Genomic DNA, 24,465 nt, shown 5'->3' on the forward strand with positions numbered 1-24,465 from the left:
CTGACTGTTATTTCATATGTCAGGCTTTACAGGGTTAAAACCAAAATTTGACAGGACAGTATACCGTAACTTGCAAGAAATACACCTGTATTCAATGAGACATTATATTTTTCTTTTTCTCAACCCCATGAAGCAGCACACTCATTTTCAACTGTGCTTATAATAAGAAAAATATCAAATCAAAACCCATTATAAGCATTTAGTAATATAGGACAAAGATTTAGTGTAATGGCTGCTGAAAATTAAGGTTTGTTGTCACAAGTTAAAATAAAATTTTAAAATATATAAAAATAGAAAACAGTTTTTTCAAATAGTAGTAATAATGTATTACTGTGTTTTTGATCAAGTAGATGCTTTGGTGAAAAAAAAAAAAAAGAAAAAATCCAAACAAATTCGAATTCATTTGGCCAGGATGCTTTCAAATTGATCAAAAGTGACAGTAAGTACATTTTTACAAAAAATGTTTTTTAAAAAAAAAAACGTATCATGGTTGTCAGAAAAATATTTGGCAGAACAACTGTTTTCAACATTGATAATACTAAGAAAATGTTTCTTGAGCAGCAGCACATCAGCATATAAGAATGATTTCTGAAGGATCATGTGACACTGAAGACTGGAGAGATGATGCTGAAAATTCAGCTTTCATTACAGGAATAAAATTACATTTTACAAATTAATATTTGGTTTTCAACATTGATAATAGTTAAATCGCTCAAATCACCATAAGCTAAAACCCAAAAAAACACCAAAGACATAACCTAAATAAGTTGGTTACTGCATGATGAGTGAAATCGCGCAAATGGCCTTAAGCTATTACCTAAATAAACATCACAGACGGAATGGTCCTGAGAGCGCTGCACGAGTAAAGCGCCAAACGCGAGCAGAATCAGCGCTGAAGCGTGTTACTCGACCCGTGCCTTTTTATCAATTTGAGATTGGTTGTGCTGTAATTATATAATAAGCTGTATTGTGTCTGTTGTTACAGTACTGTTTTTGGTTTCGATTCACTGTTAGTGCTGCGCTTGGTCTGAGCCACTTTAATTTGCATTTGGGAACGCAAAGTTCCTAATTAGAAACGTTTATAAATCTGTTGTTGTTTACAAAGAAGTTTTAGTGTCACATAATCCTTCAGAATATGCTGATTTGCTGCTCAAGAAACATTTCTCATTATTATTAATGTTAAAAACAGTTTTGCTGCTTAATATTTTGGTGGAAACAGTGATACCACTCAAACATTTGTATAAGATTTAAAAAAAGAGAGACAAATTAATAATTTTATTCATCATGCTTGAAAGTGACATTTAAAATGATTTCTATTTAATAAATGCATTAACAAATTTAATTAATATATTAGATAAATGCAAATAAATGCTGTTCATTAAAATTCATATTTATCATAAAATCCTGAAAAATAAAGTGCATCATCATTTCCACACAAAATATGAAGCAGCAAAAAATTTTCAACATTGATAATAATCAGAAATGTTTCTTGAGTGTCAAATAAATTTTAATGATTTATAAAAGATCATGTGACACTGAAAACTGGAGTAATGATGACACATTTTATAATGTATTAAAATTAAAAACTTATTTTGTATTTGTAATAATATTTCACAATATTTCAGTTTTTTTTTTTTTTTTACTTTATTTTGATCAAATAAATTCAGCCTTGATGAGCAGAAGATAGTTATTTCAAAATCGTTAATAATTGTAATGTTTCCAAATTTTTGACAGGTACTTTAATAATAATAATAATTCTATATACTTTACTATAATATATTATAGTACTTTATTATAATATAATATTATATTGTTGTCTTGGTTAATAAATGCTGGTCTTTATTTTTTTACAGGAGAGTATGCATTTTTACAATATAAGATAATATCTTTTAATGTGCTAAAATATATATTTTTAATAATGCGTGCTGGGGCGTGACTTGTGGGCGTGATTTGGGGCGTGGTCAGATTTTCCTTCTTTTTTGTCTCTAGCTGATCAAATTCCTGCCAAACTTTGCCCATGAACAGCAGTGTAGGTTGTGCTTTATTTTCCATAATTAAATATATTATATAAACAACTTTTCAAATATGGACATAATTTTTGTTTGTTTGTTTGTTTGTTTGTTTGTTTTTCTTGTGGAGTGTAAGCAGTCCAATTCCAACACCAACCCATGAACTGAACCACAGCACATTTTCAAATTCTCATTTCTTTCTAACCACACTAGTTAATCAGAGGTTAAGTTTATCTCTCTGGTCTTCTTCCTTACCAAATATATTGATTGGCTGCTGAGAGATGCCAGTGGCGACGTTCTCCACGTGTGTTTGTGTGTGTTTGTATAAGCAGCCTGTGAGTATGAGTATGACGTGCATGATATCATGATGCTGTTTGCTGGCCATCTGTTGCATGATGGGCCCCTCAGGACGGAGCCTCAGAGGAGTGCTGCCATCCCACCAGCGCTAATTGAGAGTGACAACTCCTCCCGCTTCAGCGTGATAACAGCCTATGTGTTTCTGTGCCATTATTGTGAAGAGTGTCAGACCAAGTTAGGGTCAACATGTGTAAGTGAGTGCTATGTACTCCATCCTGTCAATGGAAAGAAATAAACCAGCACACGTCTTCAGATTAGTGGGGTTTACATCACTATTACTACTGCATTCACTGAGGGTTAAAGACTTGAACCAGAAGGACAGTTACTTTTTGTATAAAGCTAAAACATTACTCATGGTGCTTGCTTAAACCAGGTTGTGGGATGGTAGTGGATATGATGAAGGTTTATATATTGCAATACAGTGCTGTTTAGTAAATTTGCGTCATTGTGTTTAGATGCAGCATCATTTTGAAAAACAAGGGCATCTGTTTTGTGCATCTTTTCCAAACTTTTATTGCATCAGATGTGTTACTCAGGCCATGTGGTGCTGATCCTGCTTTAGCTGACACATCAGTCTGAAACGCTTCTGCCCAGCCTGTCTCTTCTGTGTATGATCCCTTCAACCTGTTACATGTTCTGCATGTGTAACATGTTTGAATGTTAATGTGATCAGGGTAGACTGCATAATGCACTGCAGCAAAGAAAGGTTATAAATTCACTATAGAAAATATGCAGTAGACATCTTTGTAGCTAGTTGATTGTGTGTTCTGTCTTTGGGTTGTTTTGTTGACGAGATGCTGTTTGTGTTCGGTAAAAAGAATTCCCAGATTCAGCCGTCCCTTCCAGCTCATGATGACTCAGGCATAATCCAATTCAGAATCAGTTGTTTTGGCTTTCGCTGACAATGTCACATTTGTATTTGGGTATTTATGGAAACTGATGTCCTTAACAAGGTTTTTGTGTGTTTAATCCTTTAATTCATTACTAAAGAGGTATTTTTTTTAACAATAGCAAGTCTTAATGAATCAGAAGGAATTTGTTGAAATCTCTTTTCCCTGAACACTCAACAGTGTCTTTCCTGTCAGTCTGCATGTATACAAATACCAGTAAAAAAAATAATCACAGATAAAATACAAGAAGGCATTGTGTGCAAACAGTGGCTGGTTGCATAAACTGCTTAGACTAGTCTTTCAAGACTGTCATCTAATTTTGTTCTTTAAGACTACATAAAAATGCAAAATAGACTAACGTGTATCTGAAAAGCAAGACTGATCACCCCTTGGCTGACTTCTAATTGATCAAAATAGTTCTTAAGACACAGTCTGAACATAGTGACCTGATATAAGCAGATGGTTCCAGGAGTCTGCCTCAGACTGCCTGATAAACTAGTAAAATGGATTGTTCTGCATAGACTGTTGAATTAACTGAAATAAATCTTTATATTGACTTGTAAAGACATGCTTTGTCAGTTCAGCACTTTTGTCTGGTACAGTAATGCAGTGTCTTTAAAGGATCTTCATTTTGGGACTTTTATCAGCAAATGTTGATAGATGAGATTTAATTTAATTGGATATCATATAATTATTCATTTTAGAAATTTTACCAGCCCTAAAATTTTGTAGCAGATTCATTTGTAGCTTGAACAGAAAGCACCTTTGCATCCAGAGATAGATTTTCATCCCAATAGTCTTTAATCCTGATGTTTTTGACAGGCCGTTCTGAAGAGAGTCAACAAGTTACAGACACACAAACCTGGACCTCTTTAATCTTTTGCTTAGTGATTTGCAAATTTTAGAAACCTGAAAGCTGCCCGAGACATTTGGCTGACAAGTGTTTTCTAATTCTGGTCAAGTCACCTTTATTTATATATCGCTTTTAACAATACAGATTATGTCAAAGCACTTTACAGCATTAAATAGGAAACTAGTGTCAATAATGCAAAATGACAATAGTAAACACTCAATTTTCAGTTAAAGGCAGTTCATCATTGAATTCAGTGATGTCATCATCCATCTCAGTTCAGTTTAAATACTATCTGTGCAATCAAGTCAACGATATCGCTGTAAATGAAGTGTCCCCAACTAAGCAAACCAGAGGCGACAGCGGCAAGGAACCAAAACTCCATCGGTGACATAATGGAGAAAAAAACCTTGGGAGAAACCAGGCTCAGTCGGGGGGCCAGTTCTCCTCTGACCAGACGAAACCAGCAGTTCAATTCCAGGCTGCAGCAAAGTCACATTGTGCAGAGGACTCAAATGGTTCCTGTGGTCTTGTCCCGGTGGCCATCTAGGAGACAAGGTCTTCACTGGGGATCTGTCTCTGGGGCTCATCTAGTTGTCCTGGTCTCCGCTGACATCCAGGACTGTAGAGGTCCTCTCTAGGTGCTGATCCACCATCTGGGCTGGATACGTACTAGATCCACTGCAGTGACCATCTGATCTGGATACAGACTGCTTCTGGTGGCTACGGTGACCTGAGTCTCAAAGACTGTCATTTTTTCACTACAATTTTCATTTCCCTAGAATTATTGCTTTTCTCAGTAGAAATGGGATTTAAATACAGTTAATATTCAGTAGGAATATCAGTTTAACTTCTCAGACGAAAACAAAATTGGAACTGAACTGAGCTGGAAGATAACACTAATTTTGCAACATTGACACTGTTACTGAACTGAATTGAGCTGAAAAATGACTATCTTTTGTAGAGCTGCTTTACAGCTGATGTTGAATTTTTCAAAACTGATTCAGTTTACAACATTAATGGTGTTATTGTCCTGTTTATTGGTGTGAAGTTGTTTTAAAATGATCTTTATTTGATAAAAGGCTAAATAAATAAATGTGGCTTGATTTGGAAAGACTTAAAACCCCATTTTGACTCATATTGCTAGATGGCAGATCCCAGATCAGTTTCAACCATGCAGATTTGATCAGGTTGGATCACACTGCAAAAAACCCACAAAACCTGCAGGACCCAGTTGCATGAAAACCAGAACTTGTCTTTCCAAAGAGATGTACCATATACAACTATAGCCATGTAACACACATTGTTAAGTTTCCTCAGGAAGCAATACTTTGTCATTGAGGCATTGACACTTGCAAGTAGAGGTTCAGGAGAAAAATTGAAAATGACACTTCATGCCAAAAGGGTTGTATCGGTCCTGTTGTCTCGAACCAATCCAGTTTGGTCAGGATCTTGTCCACATATCTGCATCTGGTTAGCGTTCTATTGATCCTGTGAGATAGAGATTACTTCTGACCCTCTAATTAACCTCTTAATCCTCTGTCCTGCCCTGTTCACAGCCCTGTTTGTCTTTAGGGTTAGGAGTTAAGCAGGAGTGACATCCCTTTTTAAATTTTTCTCCTAAACCCCTACTTGCAAGTGTCATCAACTCATTGACAAAGTATTGTTTCCTATATCTCTTTGGAAAGACAAGTTCTGGTTTTCATGCAACTGGGTCTTGCAGGTTTTGTGTTTTTTTTTTTGCACCGTGATCCAACTTGATCAGCTCTGCATGGTTGAAACTCATCTGAATTGCACTGTTAGTGGATTAAGAAAATAATAGATTTGTTTGGTTAAGTTGGGTTGGAAGATTTGATTGTCTTTATGGAGCTCATTAGAAAGGATATTTTCCAAATCTAGAGAATTTTACCAGTACGCTGAAGGAAGATATTCTGCCAGCAGTCCTAAACTGACACTGGTCTTCATTTGCCGCAGATTATGAAATCAAGATGATTAGTTAATTGATGGCTGCCCTTGATTTGCTCTAAACAGAAGCTGAATTATGTCTAGATCAGTAGCCATATTGATCAGTTATGTCTAGATCACGAAAAGTATTGATCAAGGCCTCTTGCCATGACAGCTTGTAGTTCCGATGGGATTTGATTCTCTTGTAAATCACATTGAGTCATTATGAGTCCCTCGCTGTGGGTCTTTTGTCTTTGTGTTGTTGAGAGCCATCGATGAGGCTGGGGAGTCTTGTAGGGATGAGAGCGTATTGTTTTGGTCTTTCCTCAGGTCACCCTGGCTGTGTGTTTAAGGTGGCCTTAGCGAAACTTTCTGTTCAGGTAACGCTGGGGACATCTGGCTCAGGAAGCCATGTCAACCCAGGCCCTATCCCCAGTGCTGTAAGGGCCACCATCCGAAAACTGAACATGACCAGCCTTGAACCCCCGGACCTCAAGTGATCGATCCAGGAGGGAATAAATTGGTGAGAAACACGCTAGTAGGTGCATAATCACACAGACCTGCTAAACTGAACACACAGTTCCTACATAAAGCAGCGACCCGTTTGCTGAGACGCAGAGAGTGTGCGGTAGGGTTACAGAGGTGTTTCTGAAATTGGGTAACTTTAGGATCTCCAGTGGTCTGTGATGGATCAGTTTTCCTTTGAGGTCTTTGAGGCTTTAAGGAGGCTACGGTTGAGATTGTGAGAGGACTTTTCTTCCTTGAATCTAGGAATGCTATTTTTGGTAAGTTCATAATTTTTCTTGTCACTGAACTTCTTCAGTATGAGTTTGCTGTTTTACGTTATGATAACCTGCAACTGCAGTGTATAGTAACTGTATGTGTTTGTTTTAAACCTGTTCTGATGTATTGGGTTTGGATGTTGAGGGGTAACATCTGCAGTGTCAAGAACATCAACAGTCATGGATATTTTTAATTACTGGGCAATTGGATAATGATCGTATGCAATTAGGTGGAAATGCGTGGCGAAGGGCTGTCAAAGGGCACAGGCTCTAATCCGGAGCGCTAGATGTTTAATGCAGTTTACCTATCATAATCTAGAGCACGTTAACCATTTAAACTTGGTCAGTTTGTTTTAAAAATAAATTGATTAAGAAAATCAATAAAGAATTGAAGAATTTCAAGATTCCTAACCTGAAAATGATTTTTACATGAGTTTTGTGGTATTTTGATGTATTATTTGCAAAAGTATAAATTGCATATACTGAAATAAATCTTCTTAATATTTGGAGGTTGTGTTTTGTTGAGTAGAGACAGATTGTTCAGATGTGTGCTAATGTGTCTGAATGTTGTTTTTGGCGGTTAAAGTCTTTATGAAATCCCTGTAAAGATTAGGCTTATGTGAGATGGTCACCTCATCAAAAAGTTAAACTGGTATCAGGCTGTGTTGTGGAGGGGCTTTGCCTCAGGAGCCCTTGCTAAAAACAGCTGTTACCTGCTGCTCACTTTGGCTGTCTTAACTCTCAGGGTCATAACCCAGTTTCCACCTCAGAGTTCGTTTGATCTTGGGGACTGTTTTATTGCATATTTCTGAAGCTTTTTAGTGGCTTCAGCATTTGTACTCATACTACAGTATCTAGATAGTAATTGAAGCAGGGAAAAGTGAGAAAAATGAATTGTATTGTAGACTGGATATAATAATTGTTTAATGGATTTCACACTCCATTTCAACGTAACCTCTATTTATTTGAGTTACATCGGTATTACAGTTATGATTAGAACAGAATGTCGAATTTTCATCTAGTAGATTTCCATCGTAAGTGCAAAACTGTCAACAAATTTACTTTGTTTTTATGAACAAAAACATAAAAAGAAACAGTCTTCTATGTTCTGTAGTAATCAACAACAAGCCATAGATAATGTCCAAAAATTTTTACTTGAAAGGTTACATTTATGTTTAATGTTATTCTTACAAATAAAAATAAAAATAATATCTTCTTTTGGATAAAAATGTAAACTAAAATTGTATTTCATGTTTGAAAAGACAAATTATTTCATGTGATGTAATTTTTCTTGAACTGATCAGTCAGTTCTGAGTGTGCATAAGTGTGTTTTTCTATAGGACAATATCTGGACTGATGGCAGGAGAGGTCAACATTCTATTCATTACATGGCCATTTCCATGAAGTTACGCATCAGTAAATGCCATCCATGGCTGAAGCCTTCACATGTGTCATGAGCTTAAGATCAGCACTTGAAGCGCCTCATATTTGAAATCAATAAACTTCGGCTTTTGGGATTGTGATTATAATCTTGCCATTTTAGCTAAGCTTGGTCTGATGTTGATATTAGCATGATCTGATCTGTTTGAAGGTGTGTCATACACATGTATGACGGCCTTCTGTCCGAGGATGTGTCGCCCCGGCTGTTCAACCTCTTGGATTTGTCCGGTGTCAGATTATGAGAGCGTGCTCAGAAATCTTCCACTCAATTTGGCGGGGCGAGGGGCGAGTGGGGCGGGTGGATTCTCCATATATAAGAGCTGGTGTCCTCCAGACAATTTTCACGCAGTTTGCTTTATGTCTTTATGTCAGCTCGCAAGTCAATGCGACCGCCAATCGCATTCTGTTTGTTCAGCTCAGAAATTTTTGTTGCATTAACTTGAGATTTTTTGTGTGTGTGTGTGTGTGTGGTTGTGCCTTTTTTCTTAATGAATTACTGCATGTCAGACATGTATGACATAGGCCAAGGTGTGATTGGGGGATATGCGGTGCCTCCCGGAGGCGAGTACTGCATGTATGGTGGTGAAGGGCCTGGTTTCACTCACTGTGAGCCGCAGCCGTTACACCACCATCCTCCCAGCATGGAGCAGGCCTGGCCGCCCAGCCAGCCCTATGGGTCCACGTTTACTGGTGGCAACCCTGTGTTCAAGAGCGAGTTGTGCTCCATGGACGTGCCTCTCAGTCACTACCACCAACCAGACTACTACTCCGACGGCAGGCCGGACTTCTCTCAGATGCAGTGGATGCAAGGCCCACACAAGAAAGGTATCGCAAGCTCTAGAAGAAGCATAGAGGTGCAGTTGGGTACCGGAGTTGTGTCTTTTCTTGAGCTGTTCTTAAGCTTATAATTGGCATGCTTTCAGGTGGCTGCCTATGTGCCAGTGTAACAGTGTAATATCTCAGTCCAAAAATAATGTACTCTGCAATTATGGTTGGTAAATTCTGTTTAAATTCAGATGTGCTCAGTTGAGAGTAATATTTTGTTTTGTAACTATAAAAGTAGTATTTTATTGTCTGATGTTTGAGGATTTATGAGATGTACAGCAGTTATTAATATCATTTAGATCTGTCGCAAATGTGTCCAGCTGTGTGTCCATTGCAGTCGGTAGTGAAGACAACAGCTGAAGGAGCTTTTCTCAGCTCAACTAATTGCATTTGTCTGAGGCAATTTTTCAAAGACTTGTAATCAGCTGATGTTCTGGTGATTTGTTTTTGTGGTGGTTACATGAAGTCAGTTTTCCTCAACGCAGATGTTCTAGTAACCACGTGTTTAGTTTATCACATTAAAACTCTCAGCATGGTCCAGTAACATTGTTGATGATTTTATTTGAAACAGAACAACTTGGTTTGACACTTGCTTTGATAACTTCATTCTAATGCAATGATATTCAGCTATTTTTAAGTGTGGCTTAAGAGTCTGAATATATTTTGCCACCATTTTATATCTGTGTTCTCTGTTCTGTCCTTCATTGGTGCCACTCAGAAATGTTAATCAATGTTAGCAAGCTAGCATGCAGTGATGGGGAAAGTTACTTTTAAAAGTAATGTGTTACAATATTGCGTTACTCCATAAAAAAAAGAAACTGAATGTGTTACTTAGTTACTTTTTATGATTAGTAATTTGTTACATTACTTTTTGTGTTACTTTTTCTGATTTGGTCTGGGATTGCATGTTTGTTTTTAATATAAAAAAAGTTATATTTTTGCCAAATGTAAAAGCCCTTCCACACCAAAACTGAAATGAATAAGCCTCAGGCATTCTGGATCGCATGAAGAATAGGACACAGGAGAAGAAACACTCTTCAGCAGCAAAAAAAAATATAATAATAATAATAATAATAATAATAAAAGTTATGTAAAGTTATGTTCATTTTTGCTTATTAGCATGCTTGAATTGGATCATTGAACGTCAGCAGAAAAGACACTGGTTAATAGAATGAAAAAGTGGTGCTACTTATTTGATAAAGTAACTCTAAGATATTTTCTTGTAAATTAAAAAGTAATGCAATACTTTACTAGTTACTGATTGCGTTACTTGTTACATTAAAGCTGCTGAATTAGTCTTCTGGACTGAACTTGAACAGACTGTATTCTTCAGTATCACTCTTTCAAAGACCGTTTACAGATATTCGTGGCGCTACACTGTGTAGTGTATTGATCTTCAGTGTAGGATGGAGGTTTGGGGTATTGTATGTTGTACTGATTTGTAAGGACACAGACAGAGGTACAGGAGGTTTGAGCTCATGTCTTCCCTCTGACCTCCACGAAACACTCATTGATCATATTGATTCCTGAGCTGCTGCAAACTGCCTAAACGTATGTGTGCCCTATCACTTGTATTTCCTTGTGTTTCCATCTCAATATTAAAGCATTCTGTTAAAACTACTTTTTTTCCTCTAGTATATTTTACTTCTCGTCACTCACATTGCTTTATTTTCTCTTATACTTTGCTTGCACAAAGTGCAATTTTATCTATTTTCATGCAGATAATTTCAGGTTAAATTTGCTTATTTTAATATAATGTGTTTATGACTGTACCTGTAACTTCTTATAGGGTACATACCAAGTTATCTGGACAAGGATGAGCTGTGTGTTGTGTGTGGGGACAAAGCGACTGGATATCATTACCGCTGCATTACCTGTGAAGGCTGCAAAGTGAGTGTTTGAGTTTAGCTATTCTGTTCTCTTATAAAAGCACACTGTGAGAAAAAAAATACCACAACACAATACCATGCATAATTATAAAAAAAAAAAAAAAACTGTGAAAAAATCTATATGGAACATTCCTTCATATCAAAACATTTGTGCATTTAACCCAGTTTACATACTTTTTTTAAGTGCATTAATTACACTATTAATTTATTACATTAATAGCATGTATCACATATATCACACTCTGTTTAAATGACTTTATTTCTAGGAAGGTTCATGCAATTAAAAATGAAATTTTGTTTCCAAGGTTTTTTCCGACGCACAATTCAGAAGAACTTGAACCCAACATACGCGTGCAAGTACGAGGGCAAGTGTGTCATTGACAAAGTCACCCGCAACCAGTGCCAAGAATGTCGCTTCAAGAAATGCATCGCTGTTGGCATGGCGACAGACTGTGAGTAACACACTTCAATGGCCTTGAGCCCCTGTTAGTGGATGATTCTGCAAGTACAGGCACTTCACCGTCCCAGCAGTGGCAAGAAGTTGTTGCAAACATGTTGTTGTTCCTCCAGTGGTGTTGGATGACAGTAAGCGCCTGGCAAAGCGGAAGCTGATCGAGGAGAACCGCGAACGGCGGCGGCGCGAGGAGCAGCAGAAGACGGTGTGGGAGCGACCCGAGCCCACGCAGGAGGAGTGGGAGCTCATCCGGGGTGTCACCGAGGCCCATATGGCCACAAATGCTCAAGGCAACCACTGGAAACAGAAGCGCAAATTCCTGGTGAGAGGTCTCTTCCCTGACGAGCGCATCGCAGCGATGTTTCTTGTGTTTTAGGATGTTTCTTTATTTTGGATGGGATTCTGTTTATTTTTGGGTCTTCTTTTACCCTACCACAACCCTAGATTCCCCTTCCCCAACCCTTCCCGCACAATTCCCAAGCCCTTCCTCACCGCTGTTCCCAATGTTAATATGTCCATGTTTTTGTATCTCCTTGTAGAGTGGGGAGTGTTAGATGGACGCTGGAGACTCTACCACAAAGGCAGCAGCACTAACTTTAATGGAACTCCTTTGTCCTTCTATTCTCAAGCTCCGTTTCCTAAACCCAACTGTTTTCTCATGTTTGTTTCTTTTCTGATCTTCTTCTTCTCTGTCTTTCTCTAACCATGTTTCTAATTGTTTCAAAATTCTTCTGTTCTCTTGAATCTAACTCTCCTCTACAGATTGACGTTCTGTTCTCTTTTAACACTGCTGTGGGTTTCCATGAGACGTTTAGTTGCCTTCTTAAACTTTTTGTAATTATCTTTCATCACAGTCAAATACGTTTGCTTCAGTGTGTCATTCTACTAATTTGGCAGTTCTGCAAGTTACAGCATTAAGATAAAGATCTTTTAATAGCATTTCTGATTTAACAGTGAAGTGTGTATTTTCTTTGCCACAAGTGAAACCAAATTGAATTGCAGTCTGTTGAGTGGCCTGACACAACAACACAAGTTATTATTTTTGAAATTGTGTTTAGTGACACTAGAAGTGCAGAAACTCTAAGCTTCACTTCATCTTCAGAAGGAAAAATGCATTAGAGTTGGTAAGATCAGTTCATTTCTGTCTGTTTTAAAACTCTGATTCAGAGATTTGTTAAAGTTTCTCAAAAATGTTCTCAGAAGTCTTTTTAACAAAAATGTATCTATGTAAATATTACTCATTACTTTGTAATATATTGATCCATATCATCTAATTCGATTTTTTTTTTTTTTTTTTTTTTTAATAACATTTTAAATAAATAGCAAATATGGACCTCATTCATGAAACACAATTGTTCATAAATGTCAATTGTTCATAAAATGTTCTTACACAAGATGTTGTATTGAATTAAATGCTTTTAACAAAGCTTATGGTTTTGAATTGTGAATGAAGCCTAGTGTCTGTGTGAACAGACTGTTAAGCCACTTCACTTAGCATTCTAATATCACGAAATGTTTGTCAAAGGCCTGAAAAAGTTTAAGCCAAAATCACCCAATCCTAATTTTCATACACTACATAGTAGAACATAAAATTAAAATGTTTCTAAAGCTTTCATACAATTTATTAGGAAATTTCACAGTGATAATGTGCAGTTATTCCGTACGCAATATTAAACAAGATGATTTTAAAGCCTGAAAATCCATGGAAACTCTACACAAACTTAATAAATCACTGTCACTCTCTGTCTGCACTCTCACCTGTCCAGTTTAAACTTGTTCTTTTTAGTTGACTTGACTCGGGTTCTTCATTGAAACTTCACGATCCCTGTTGATTGCCCAACAGGTCGAGGAAGCAATGCTACTTAATGAAATAACATGTAATTTATTCTGTACTTCTGACCAGAGTGCAGTGGGGGTGAAGGAAGCCAAGGTAAGAACCAGCAGAGCAAACACATTTATTTATGTTTTTATCAAAAAAAAAAAAGCGCTCTCTCAAATTCTCAGCTGCTTCCATTTCTGTCACGATTTTTTTTTTTTTTTTCTTAAACAAATCAACTTGCTGAATGCTTAAGGCATTTGTTTGGCGTTTTTGTGTAGCTCTCTGCTCGCTGTGTCAGAATGAAGGTGTACACAGAAGAGGAAAGCTGAATAATTGACTAATGTCACAAGGGAACATTAAGCTGGATTTGTGCTGTACTCAGCTCCCAGTCTTCTTTTGACCCTCAGTCTGGCTTTCTGTTTTGTTTTGTTTTTTTGCTATGTCTTTCACATCACATTTTTCTGGTCAGAAGGGCACAAATCTTAAAAAAAATAAATAAAAAAAAAATAACATCCAAATGTCAGTGGATAACCCTAGTCAATGAGCTCCCCACAGAAGGAGATATCAAAGACGCTTCTCTGCTCTGATCTTCCTCTAGTTTAAGTTTCTTATCTTTCCTCTTTTCCCTCTTAATAACTGGGCTCCACTCGTTTCGATGACGTGTCTTGCTGTAACTCTGGCCTTCTTCGTGCTTTAGAGGGGAATGAGGATTTGCTGTGTCACACCTTCGTCTCTGTGATTGTCCACTTCCTGTAAGTGCCTGTGTTACTGAGCACACTGCCCCTCCTCTTCCTGTCATTGCAGCCCGAGGACATCGGTTCTGCGCCCATCGTCAACGCACCAGAGGGGAGCAAAGTGGACATCGAAGCCTTCAGTCAGTTTACAAAAATTATCACCCCCGCCATCACTCGTGTTGTGGATTTTGCCAAAAAGCTGCCCATGTTCTGTGAGGTAAGAACAATTAGACCGGATGCAGAGATTGATATGAATAAACAAAGAGAAAGTAAATATATTCAACATCAAAAAATGAATTATAACACATTACATTAAACCAGGGTTTCTCAAACTGCCTTTAATGTAAAAACTGTAGTGGGTTTGTGAGCCGATATACAGCTAATAATATATTACATTATAAAAATGTTAAATAAATGTAACACTTGAACGCTTAAAATAGAAATCAAGTCAAGTCGCCTTTATTTATATAGTGCTTTTAACAATACAGATTGTGTCAAAGCAACTTTACAGCATTAAATAGGAAAATAGTGTGTCAGTAATGCAAAATGACAATAGTAAACACAATTTTCAGTTAAAGGCAGTTCATCATTGAATTCAGTGATGTCATCATCCAGCTCAGTTCAAATCAGTTTAAATAGTATCTGTGCAATCAAGTCGATGATATCGCTGGATATTAAGTGTCCCCAACTAAGCAAGCCAGAGGCGACAGCGGCAAGGAACTAAAACTCGATCAGTGACAGAATGGAGAAAAAACCTTGGGAGAAACCAGGCTCAGTCGGGGGGCCAGTTCTCCTCTGGCCAGACGAAACCAGCAGTTCAATTGCAGGCTGCAGCAAAGTCAGATTGTGCAGAGGACTCAACTGGTTCCTGTGGTCTTGTCCCGGTGGTCGTCTGAGACAAGGTCTTTACTGGGGATCTGTCTCTGGGGCTTATCTAGTTAGTTAGATTCCTGATCTCTGCCGACATTCAGGGCTGTTAAAAATATTACATTTGTTTGCCTGCATGTCAGTGTGACCATTAAGCGACATCAAACTGTAAACATGCGAATGTGTTGTTAAATTATTTGAAATATTAACTACCTCAGAGATATTTCAAGTAAATATTTAATGTCAAACATTACATGCCCGAAGTCTTTCAGGTTTGAAATCATTTGTCCATGGCTTCCAGAATCAGCTGTTACTGAAGCTCACCGGAAATGATGTAGACTGAATAGTGTTTCACAGCTATCCATCAACAGTGTTTAGTAACTTGGTATACATACATGGTGTAATTCAGAAGCATGTTTTGCAAAGTTTTTTTACATGAGCATTCTATATTGTGAATATAGTCAAAGCTAAATGGTATGACACACAGTAGGATTTTAAGAGAGGAAAATTAAAAAGAGAGAAAAAGAAGAATTAGGGAGAATCCATAAACTATGAAAGATTTCCCGTCATTGTGTGAATAATATATAATCATGTAATCCATACAAAAGTAAATGTAATCTGATTACGAATATTATGAAATGTAATATACTTTATTTTTGGAATCGTATTATGTAATCCAGATTACATGTAAACAGTTACCACCCAACTCTGTGTACAATGCATCAAACACAGGGAATGAAACTCCTTCAAAACTACATCCAGCCAAGGGGTTGGTTGATGTGGGTCAATGTCCTGTAAAACAAATGTATCAAAGCAGAAGATGAATCACAATGAGGGAATGAAATACTTTAAAAATGAGATTAATGGTGCAGTAAGCGATGTTTGAAAAACGCTGTTTAAAAGCTCAGTGCACAAGATGGATATTATCTTTTGCTGTAGTGTGTCAGCAGGAAATATCAGTTTACATTTCAGACATTCCGTTTGTCATTAATTGTAATAATCCAGTGAGTTTGTTGTATGCACAAGGAGTCTGACAGCAGCCAGTTCTTCTGGATTGAGTCTGTCTCAGTTTGTTCTGTTTCTTCATGTAATCGCAGACAGACTGGATGACGCTGAGATCAGATCTCTGTTTGCAGCACTAGCTGCTTTCAGACTCCTTGTGTATACAAAAATCTCACTGGATTAATACAATTAATGGCAAAATGAATGTTTGGAAATGTAAACTTATATTTCCTACTGACACACTACAGCAAAAGATAGAAATAACTGACTTAAAACCATTTGCTTGTTGGTGAAAATTCTAATAGCCTAAGACTTGCACAGTACTGTATATATAGAGGGATTGTATCATATTAAAATAATATATATACTCTCTGCACAACTCTGTATACGTTTGATTGGTTCAATAACTTGTTGAAGTGAGCACCATACACTAGGAAATACAAGTATCGGATCGGGACCCGGCATCGACAGATACTCAATATTCATTGACTCAGATCGGATCGGGGCACAAAAAACTGATCATACATTAATTTCCATGCCTTATGAGCCTGGTATGTCTAAACCTTCTCCAGAGTCCTCTTCAAGCATTGACTCCAGAAGTGTGTCCGAAAGTGAGATAACATACTCCTAATATAATGTTTTTTTTTTTCTTTTAGTGACCATTTAACCCCTTTTTCTATATTGTTATTATATAGCATGTATATGAATGTGGAGGTGGAAGCATCAAGACAGGGGTGTGATCCTTTTGGGTAGGGGCGTGTTTGTTTTGGTGATTTCAAATATCAGCAGCGTTTTCCAGAAATCGCTTTCTGCAACTTTAAATGAAACACATTTTAGCAGTTACCCATGTTTGGATACACGATTCTACATATTACGACTGTGACAAATATGTAATTTGTGTCCTTGTTCAGCTGCCTTGTGAGGACCAGATCATTTTGCTGAAGGGTTGCTGTATGGAGATCATGTCTCTGCGAGCGGCGGTGCGTTACGATCCTGAGAGCGAGACTCTGACGCTGAACGGGGAGATGGCGGTCACGCGGGGCCAGCTCAAGAACGGGGGTCTGGGTGTGGTCTCAGACGCCATCTTTGATCTGGGCGTCTCGCTGTCCTCCTTCAACCTGGATGATTCGGAGGTGGCACTGCTACAAGCCGTGATTCTGCTGTCCTCCGGTCAGTGCCATTCTCACTTTTAATCAAATCATTTATTCTTTTTCTTGTCCATCACATTATTTTTAAAACGTGTTCACACAAAACTCAGGCCTTTTAAATATTACTGCAAAGTTCTCCATCTCTCTTCTCACAAATCTTCTTTACAAACTGGATTTTCTTGTTGCAGTGAAAGATCCTAAGAATGTTACGTGGTCCAGAATTGCGATGCAGGCATTTGTCTATCAAAGCCTGTTTCCACTGCTGACTTTTTATCTCACGATTCTTTTTTCTCAGAATTGCAAGATATAAACTCACAATTGTGAATTATATAAAGTCAGAATCGCGGGATGCAATGTTAGAATTATTAGATATAACTCTCAATTCTGACTTTATATCACTCAGTTCTGTCTTTATAATTTGCAATTATGAGCAATTATTATCTTGCAGTTCTGAGAAAAGGGTCAGAATTGCGAGATTAAAAAAAAGTTGCAATTACCTTTTTTTTTTGTTCACTGGCAGAAGCAGGCTTCCTTAGTTGTCTTTGGATTTCAAGTAACAAAATATTGGCTAGTGATATATTTGGTGATTTCTGCCACACACACATCATTTTTTCCACTCAATTATGTCGAAATAATGAGATATGACATTAAAACAACATCTTTTTCTCGTAATAACGACATATTGCAACAAAAACAATGTTTTTCCCATTACAGAAGATTTTATATCATTTGTGAGCACTGCTGTCGCCACAGTCCTGAGATAAACGAGGACCTGCACGCTCCTGAAGTTACTGCTGAAGTTACTGTTTTAAATGTATTTTAATGTTATTCTTTTTATTGCAGCAATATGTCACCATACCTTCATAATCAAAACATGACCAAATTCCAATAAATATGAGAGTATCCTTGTGCATGCAAATGCAGTCAAAGAGAGGCATAAATGTCTTAAAGAAGGATGCACTATGACTAAAACGATCATTTTGAACAGTGAGAAAAATGCCAGTTGTCAAAACTAGCCGTGACTTCCACCAGGAGTCTGTTTAAAAGCTATTAGGCCAGCTGCAGTGGCTGATTACCTAGGATTACACAGGCCACTGAGGGGAAACCACTTAATAACGCTATTAAAACAGGATTACACTTCAACTGAGAATGTCTCAATCAATAGGTAAAGACTTCAGTGCCCACGTGCACTCCTCTACAGATTTGTTATTGATTCCTGCCCATTTAAACAGATTGTACAGTGTTCCAGCTGAGCGAACCTGATCAATGACAATAATGTAATTTTTTGCTAATTAACTAGTGTCCTAAAGGTCTTTCTGATTTAGTTTTAAAGAGAGAATGAAGGAGGTGATTTTCTTTTTCTGCATTAATGCATACAATCTTTTTAGTACTGTAACAAATCACCTGTTTTTTTTATTATGTAGAAAACTAGCTAGACTGCAATAGTCTTCTAATTTTACATGGAATAATATTTTTATTATTATTTTTTTTTTTAAGTATTGAATTTCTAGCACACTGTTTGCACGGATTTGCAGTCAGGTGAAGTCAACAGTTGTGCCACTATAGAGTTTAGTATTTAAAATGTCATTGTTTACTGGGTGAACATGCCTCCTTTCTGTGCCAATGAGGCTCTTTATTAAATGTTCTGGATTCATTCATTTCAGTGCCACTGAAAGCTAGCAGTCAACAGGGTTTTAAAAGGGGGGGGGGGGAATTTATCGTCATCATGTGAGCAGTAACAAAAACCTTGAGTTGCGTAATGTTACTAATGTTGGACTTGTGTTGTTGCGTAATGTTAATACTTTGGAAATGTAATACGTTACAGATTACAAGTTACCCTAACCCTACTGTATGTAAGAAGTAGTGTAACTATTTCAGTTACTTTATTAAAGTAATGTAACTGATTACATTTGATTATTTTTCTAAATTTCTAAAGAATATTTCCAACTGTTAATCATCTTCAAACATTTAAAGCAGGCAGGGTTAACCTTACAGTAGTGCTCAACACTCATTACTGTCAGACTTTCTTTATCACTTTAATTAAGATTATAATGATTTAATTTTAAAGCACAGCCACCACAAAATCAGACTTTAGTGCCTCTTTTCACTTTGAGTTTGTTCTGAGATTAAATACAGATTTACAATCATAATCATAACAAGAAATAGCAATTTTTTCGGGGGAAAAAACAAACAAACAAAAAAAACCTATTATTTTCCTATTATGTGTCCTAAACTCCTGAAACATTGGTGTATTTTAGAAAAACAGTTAATCTTAAAAAATAAAACTATATACATAAACTCTGTCCTAAACTCCTGAAACATATTTTCCTATTATGTGTCCTAAACTCCTGAAACATTGGTGTATTTTAGAGCAGGCAGTGCAATTTGGGAAATAAATCAATTAAATCTGTGTGTGTGTGTGTGTGTGTGTGTGTGTGTGTGTGTGTGTGTGTGTGTGTGTGTGTGTGTGTGTGTGTGTGTGTGTGTGTTGTCTCCATAAGGATAGTAATGCCAGTAAATGTTGACTTTGTGTGGAAATTTTTTAAGATTTTTTGTTGAGGGTGCTAAGGAGGGGCTTAACTGTTCAGAGGGGGTGCTAAAAAACTAAGTAATTTGAGTGAAAGTAGAGAACGCCTATAAGCTTCAGCTATCTAAATAGCATGCAAATTCAGCAACCTTGTGTTTTTTATATACAGCAGCTTCGAAAAAGGCATTTTTTTTCTGTGGTATTAAACTACTCTTATGCCACTGTTATTAGTAATATAACTTTTAATGCCAACTGCCAAATTTGACATTTACAAATTAATACAATTTACGCACACAGAAAAGAAAGTAGTTTTTTTATTATTATTATAATCATTTATTATTAAATTTAAAACATCTATTAAACTAAATAAAAATTTATTTATTTATTTATGTATTTATTTTTTACACTATTTAATCATTTTTTCTGACCATCAAGTGTCAGTCAATCTCTATGCCAACTGGCAGGAAAACATAGTAAGTTCTAACCAATTTTTACAATAGATAACGTGCCGACAATTCATACAACTATTTCCACACAGTGGCATAGTGGACGAGCACGCACTGAGAAAAAATGTCAATATTAAGAGGATTTAGCATTTCCAATTAATGTAATTATTATTATTAGGTTACTTTTTTTATTAAATTACATGAAATTATTGCCCCACGATAATTTCATAGTTCATCACCGCAAGATGCGCTGTGATGATAATTAAAGTTTAGGCTATTAGTTACTCCTCATTGAACATGTTTTGAAAAAGTTTTTTTTTTTTTTTTTTTTTTTAACAGGTCTATTAATTTATACAACGAATTATAGGCCTATAGTTAAAATTATTAACACTGCAGTCATCAATGAAAATTAAGAGCAGCTCTATTTCGTGAACTGATTTTCAAAAACAAAAAGTTTAATGCGAAATACGTTTCTTCTCATGCTTTTCGCTATATGTGCGACAAGATAAATATTAAGGGAGTAATTTAAGACAGTTATATACCGTTATCAGCATATGTTGAAGTAGTCTTAGATAACACCGTCAAGCCCTGGGGCTAAGCAAGTTTCTGATGGGGCTATAGCCCCGTCAAGCTCCGCCCTAGCGCCGCCACTGGGTCCCCATGAGGAATAAATCACACAAAATGAAGTGTTTTGAAAATCTAAAAATGCCTGTTAATATTTAGTGAAAGGTATTAAAATAGTAAGGGTATAGAAAATACAGTTTGTACAGTAGAAAAACCATTTGGCCTATGGAATGTCCCCATAAAACATGGAAAATGATTCAAATGATTGAGAAATGTCTTTGAAACACTATAAACAAGCTTGTGTTCACACTTACTTTTCTTCTGGAAGTTGAATGACTCAGAATAGAATCTTCTAGCCCTGCTTTTTTTATTTAGACTTTTTGAATGTATTTTGAAATCAAACTCGCCCTCATCTTTTCCCTTTTATTTCACCGACAGATCGTCCAGGTTTGACGAGCGTAGAGCGGATAGAACGCTGTCAGGAGGAGTTCCTCTTGGCCTTCGAACATTACATCAACTACCGCAAGCACAAGGTGGCTCACTTCTGGCCCAAGCTGCTGATGAAGGTGACAGACCTGCGCATGATCGGTGCCTGCCATGCCAGCCGCTTCCTGCATATGAAGGTGGAGTGTCCCACGGAGCTCTTTCCGCCCCTCTTCCTGGAAGTGTTTGAAGACTGACAGCCGGCCGATCAGGCCAAGCTGCTCCCACCAACACCAACCTCCACAAATCAGACTCTGTCTCCCTGTTCCCGGTCACATGACTCTGTTCTAGCACTACTGAGCGTCTTTCATTCCATAGTTCTAGGAGTAGCTCTCTGGCCTATTTTGAATGGAACCATTCCTTTTACAAAGCGGGTACATGTGAATAGCGTTACAATTGTTTTCTTTCACTCTTTGTAAAAAGAAAAAACACCTTTCTATTACCATTTTGTTTTTTCCTCCAACGTTAAATTGTTTTATTTCTGATCATAGTCTTTGATGCCGTTTAAGGGAGATGTATGAACTATGCATTCGGGTTTCATGTCACACGCCAGGCCTCAGAAAAGAGACCACACTGCAGAGAAGGATAGCAATGTTTGGTTTCCTTTCACATCCCTTATCTGTTAGTCTAATGGTATTTCATGCTCACAAGCCATAGATTCTTTATAGTTCTGATCCAAACCCCAATGAGCTGACTACCTAGACAACATTTCATGACATCATAGGTGCATCCTTATATCGAGGCTGTAAAAAAAAAAAACTAAATCATGTAAAATTTTCCTGCTGCTCTCGAAAGTGAGATTACATTTCATCTGCCTCACGGTCTGCTGAAATTGGTGAAAAATACAAAATTCCGTATGAACTCATCAAATTCTACCCATTACAAATGATCTGAGCTGCTATCCACATTGATTTTATCGCTCTGTAATCTTGTGCATCTCACATTTTCTCTGACATTTTAGGAGAGAAAATTTTTTAGCAACTTCAGAGCAATAAAATGGTCATGTGGAGAGTAGAGTAGGCATAAAATAACACTGTCTTTTAATGTCAGGTATACACTATATGCTTTTCAAAGTTGTCGGATCGCTGTTCCTTTCACACTACATTGCTTTTTTTTTAATTGCTGTGGTCACACACTACACAATATTTCAAAAATCGCGAGAAGTGATAAGGGAATGACTCAAGACTACGACTCCTCCTCTTGAGATTTCCCAGTCCCTGAATCTTGCTCTCTCTGGCTGTAGGTCGTCGCTGATGTCATTTCCAGACAAAACACATTTTCACGCTGTCACAGACAAGTCCAGATGTTTGGCCTGCTACACTCTTAAAAATAATGCTGCTTCAAGAGGTTCTTCAAGCGATAGAAGCCATAGAAGAACCATTTTTTGGTTCCACAACGAACCTTCAGTCAAAGGTTCTTCAAAGAACCATCTCTTTCTTAGCTTTTTATAATCTGAAGAACCTTCTTCCACCAAAAAGAACCTTTTGTGAAACAGAAAGGTTCTTCGGATGTTAAAGGTTCTTTATGGAACCATTTAGATAAAAAGGTTCTTCTATGGCATCGTGAAGCACCTTTATTTTTAAGAGTGTAAATCGGCGCTTCTCTCAGATCGCGTCTTTAATAATTCAGACTATGTGCACTGATTTGCCTCACATTTCAGGCTTTTGTCAGCAAGTAAAAATTGGGCCTAAAATCATGTAGCGTCTACCTGGCAGAAGATACCATTTTTGGCCATTCTAAGGCAGCATTGCATGTGAGACGCATGCTTTATTGGCTATTGCCTACATTTGCTATTTTCAAAGCAGCTCAGGGTTTTGAAATCAGAACTGTTTTCTAAAACAAAAAACAACCTAATTTCTAAATGGCAAAGTGGCATGTCAGTTTTGATGGTGGTTGTGCCCTTGAGTAAAATCCTGTTTCTTTGAAACTTTTTTGGCAGACCTTCATGATCCTGAAGTTAAAGTTCACACAAAGAGGAAATTCCAAGTTATACATAAGTTTTTCAGTGATCTCAAATGTTGATCTCCCTAAACTTGAGCCCTTTAAGTGACTTAAGTGAAAGTGACATTACATACAGCCAAGTGTGGTGACCCATACTCAGAATTCGTGCTCTGCATTTAACCCATCCGAAGTGCACACACACAGCAGTGAACACACACACACCATGAACTCACACCCGGAGCAGTGGCCAGCCATTTATGCTGCAGCACCCGGGGAGCTGGTCGGGGTTCGGTGCCTTGCTCAAGGGCACCTCAGTCATGGTATTGCCGGCCCGAGACTCGAACCCACAACCTAAGGGTTAGGAGTTAAACTCTCTAACCATTAGGCCACGACTTCCCCATGGCCTAATGGTTAGAGAGTTTGACTCCTAACCCTAAGGTTGTGAGTAGCCACTGACGTTAGCTCATTATGCCTCTATAATGGTGCCAAAAACCTCCCTGAAAAACTGTACTCTGTTTGGACTTGTGTTGAGCTGCTCTTAGGAACTTGAGCTCATGATTTAATTGCCAGCCATCACTAGATCCGTTGACCCGCAGGGATGGGACTCTGTTCAGCTGAACGCTTGTTCTCTTCTTAGCTCTCACATGATAGACCAAGGCAATGCTTCTGCTTGAACTTGTTGGTGCTACGAGTTTGCCGTTATACCTCCGGGAGTGCTGTCTGGGTGATTGAACATGCAAATCCACAAAACTCTGCGGTCAGTGGTCAACCCTGCAACAAACACGTGTTTATGATTGTTGTTTCAGCCGTTCTCATTTCTGTCCTGGTTTTCTTCTTTTACTGTAGTGTTTTTAATCTTTCTTGTGCTGCAAAAGAGTCTGACTCTTACATACCTCTACTGATTATCAGGAACCGCCAGTTGTCCATCTGTTTTGTTTTCTTCTATTACTGTTGAAAGATGGACATGAATTCAGATTCACACCTCAAAACGCAGAGCATGTTCAATCAGTGTTTTGTTATAGTGATGCCTTTTGTAAGCAATAGAATTGCTCCAGTGGTTTTACATGTTTTAGATTACACATACAAACTTACACGCCAACGTAGATATTCAACAAACTCAAAGTCATTGCACAGACAATCAATGTGTTCGCAGAGAGTTATAAAAAGATGTGGATGGAAGAAAGGGCCACAGCCAGGGTCCAAAATTAATATTTTGCCACAACTGTCATTTTACTCTTCGCTATGCATCACGATACCTTAGTTATGGTTGCTTGCAAAACGTCCCATATGAATATGAAATAAATTTGTATTTTTTAATAATTGTGCAAAATTTATTTTACAGCTTTTCCCAAAATTATTTTTATTGCAAAATAAAATAAAATAAAATTAATTGTGACGGATGATTATTTTGTAGATCTTGGTAATGTGCATGTATTTCATTTTAATGCCCACACACATATGTGAGATTCAGAATATTGTTTTTACAAGTTGATT

The 24,465-nt window shown here is 37.3% G+C and overlaps 1 protein-coding gene across 11 annotated transcripts in view; it reads left to right on the forward strand.

The window, feature by feature from the left end:
- thrb (thyroid hormone receptor beta) overlaps positions 1-22,995 on the forward strand; it is a 122,403-nt gene extending 99,408 nt beyond the window's left edge. For 7 of the 11 annotated variants that reach the window (XM_042776062.1, XM_042776060.1, XM_042776066.1 and 4 more), the window contains 7 exons: positions 10,887-10,987; positions 11,291-11,438; positions 11,557-11,762; positions 13,284-13,370; positions 14,064-14,210; positions 16,774-17,032; positions 20,986-22,995. In XM_042776062.1, coding sequence (XP_042631996.1) covers positions 10,887-10,987; positions 11,291-11,438; positions 11,557-11,762; positions 13,284-13,370; positions 14,064-14,210; positions 16,774-17,032; positions 20,986-21,227 — 1,190 coding nt within the window. In that variant the 3' untranslated portion in view covers positions 21,228-22,995. Of the gene's footprint in view, positions 1-8,655; positions 9,098-10,886; positions 10,988-11,290; positions 11,439-11,556; positions 11,763-13,283; positions 13,371-14,063; positions 14,211-16,773; positions 17,033-20,985 lie in introns of those variants that run through there. The other 4 variants (XM_042776057.1, XM_042776058.1, XM_042776067.1 and 1 more) reach the window with 4 other exon arrangements.
- The last annotated feature ends 1,470 nt before the right edge of the window (positions 22,996-24,465 follow it).

The sequence above is a fragment of the Cyprinus carpio genome, chromosome A19 (assembly GCF_018340385.1).
Source record: "Cyprinus carpio isolate SPL01 chromosome A19, ASM1834038v1, whole genome shotgun sequence".
Lineage (NCBI taxonomy): Eukaryota > Metazoa > Chordata > Actinopteri > Cypriniformes > Cyprinidae > Cyprinus > Cyprinus carpio.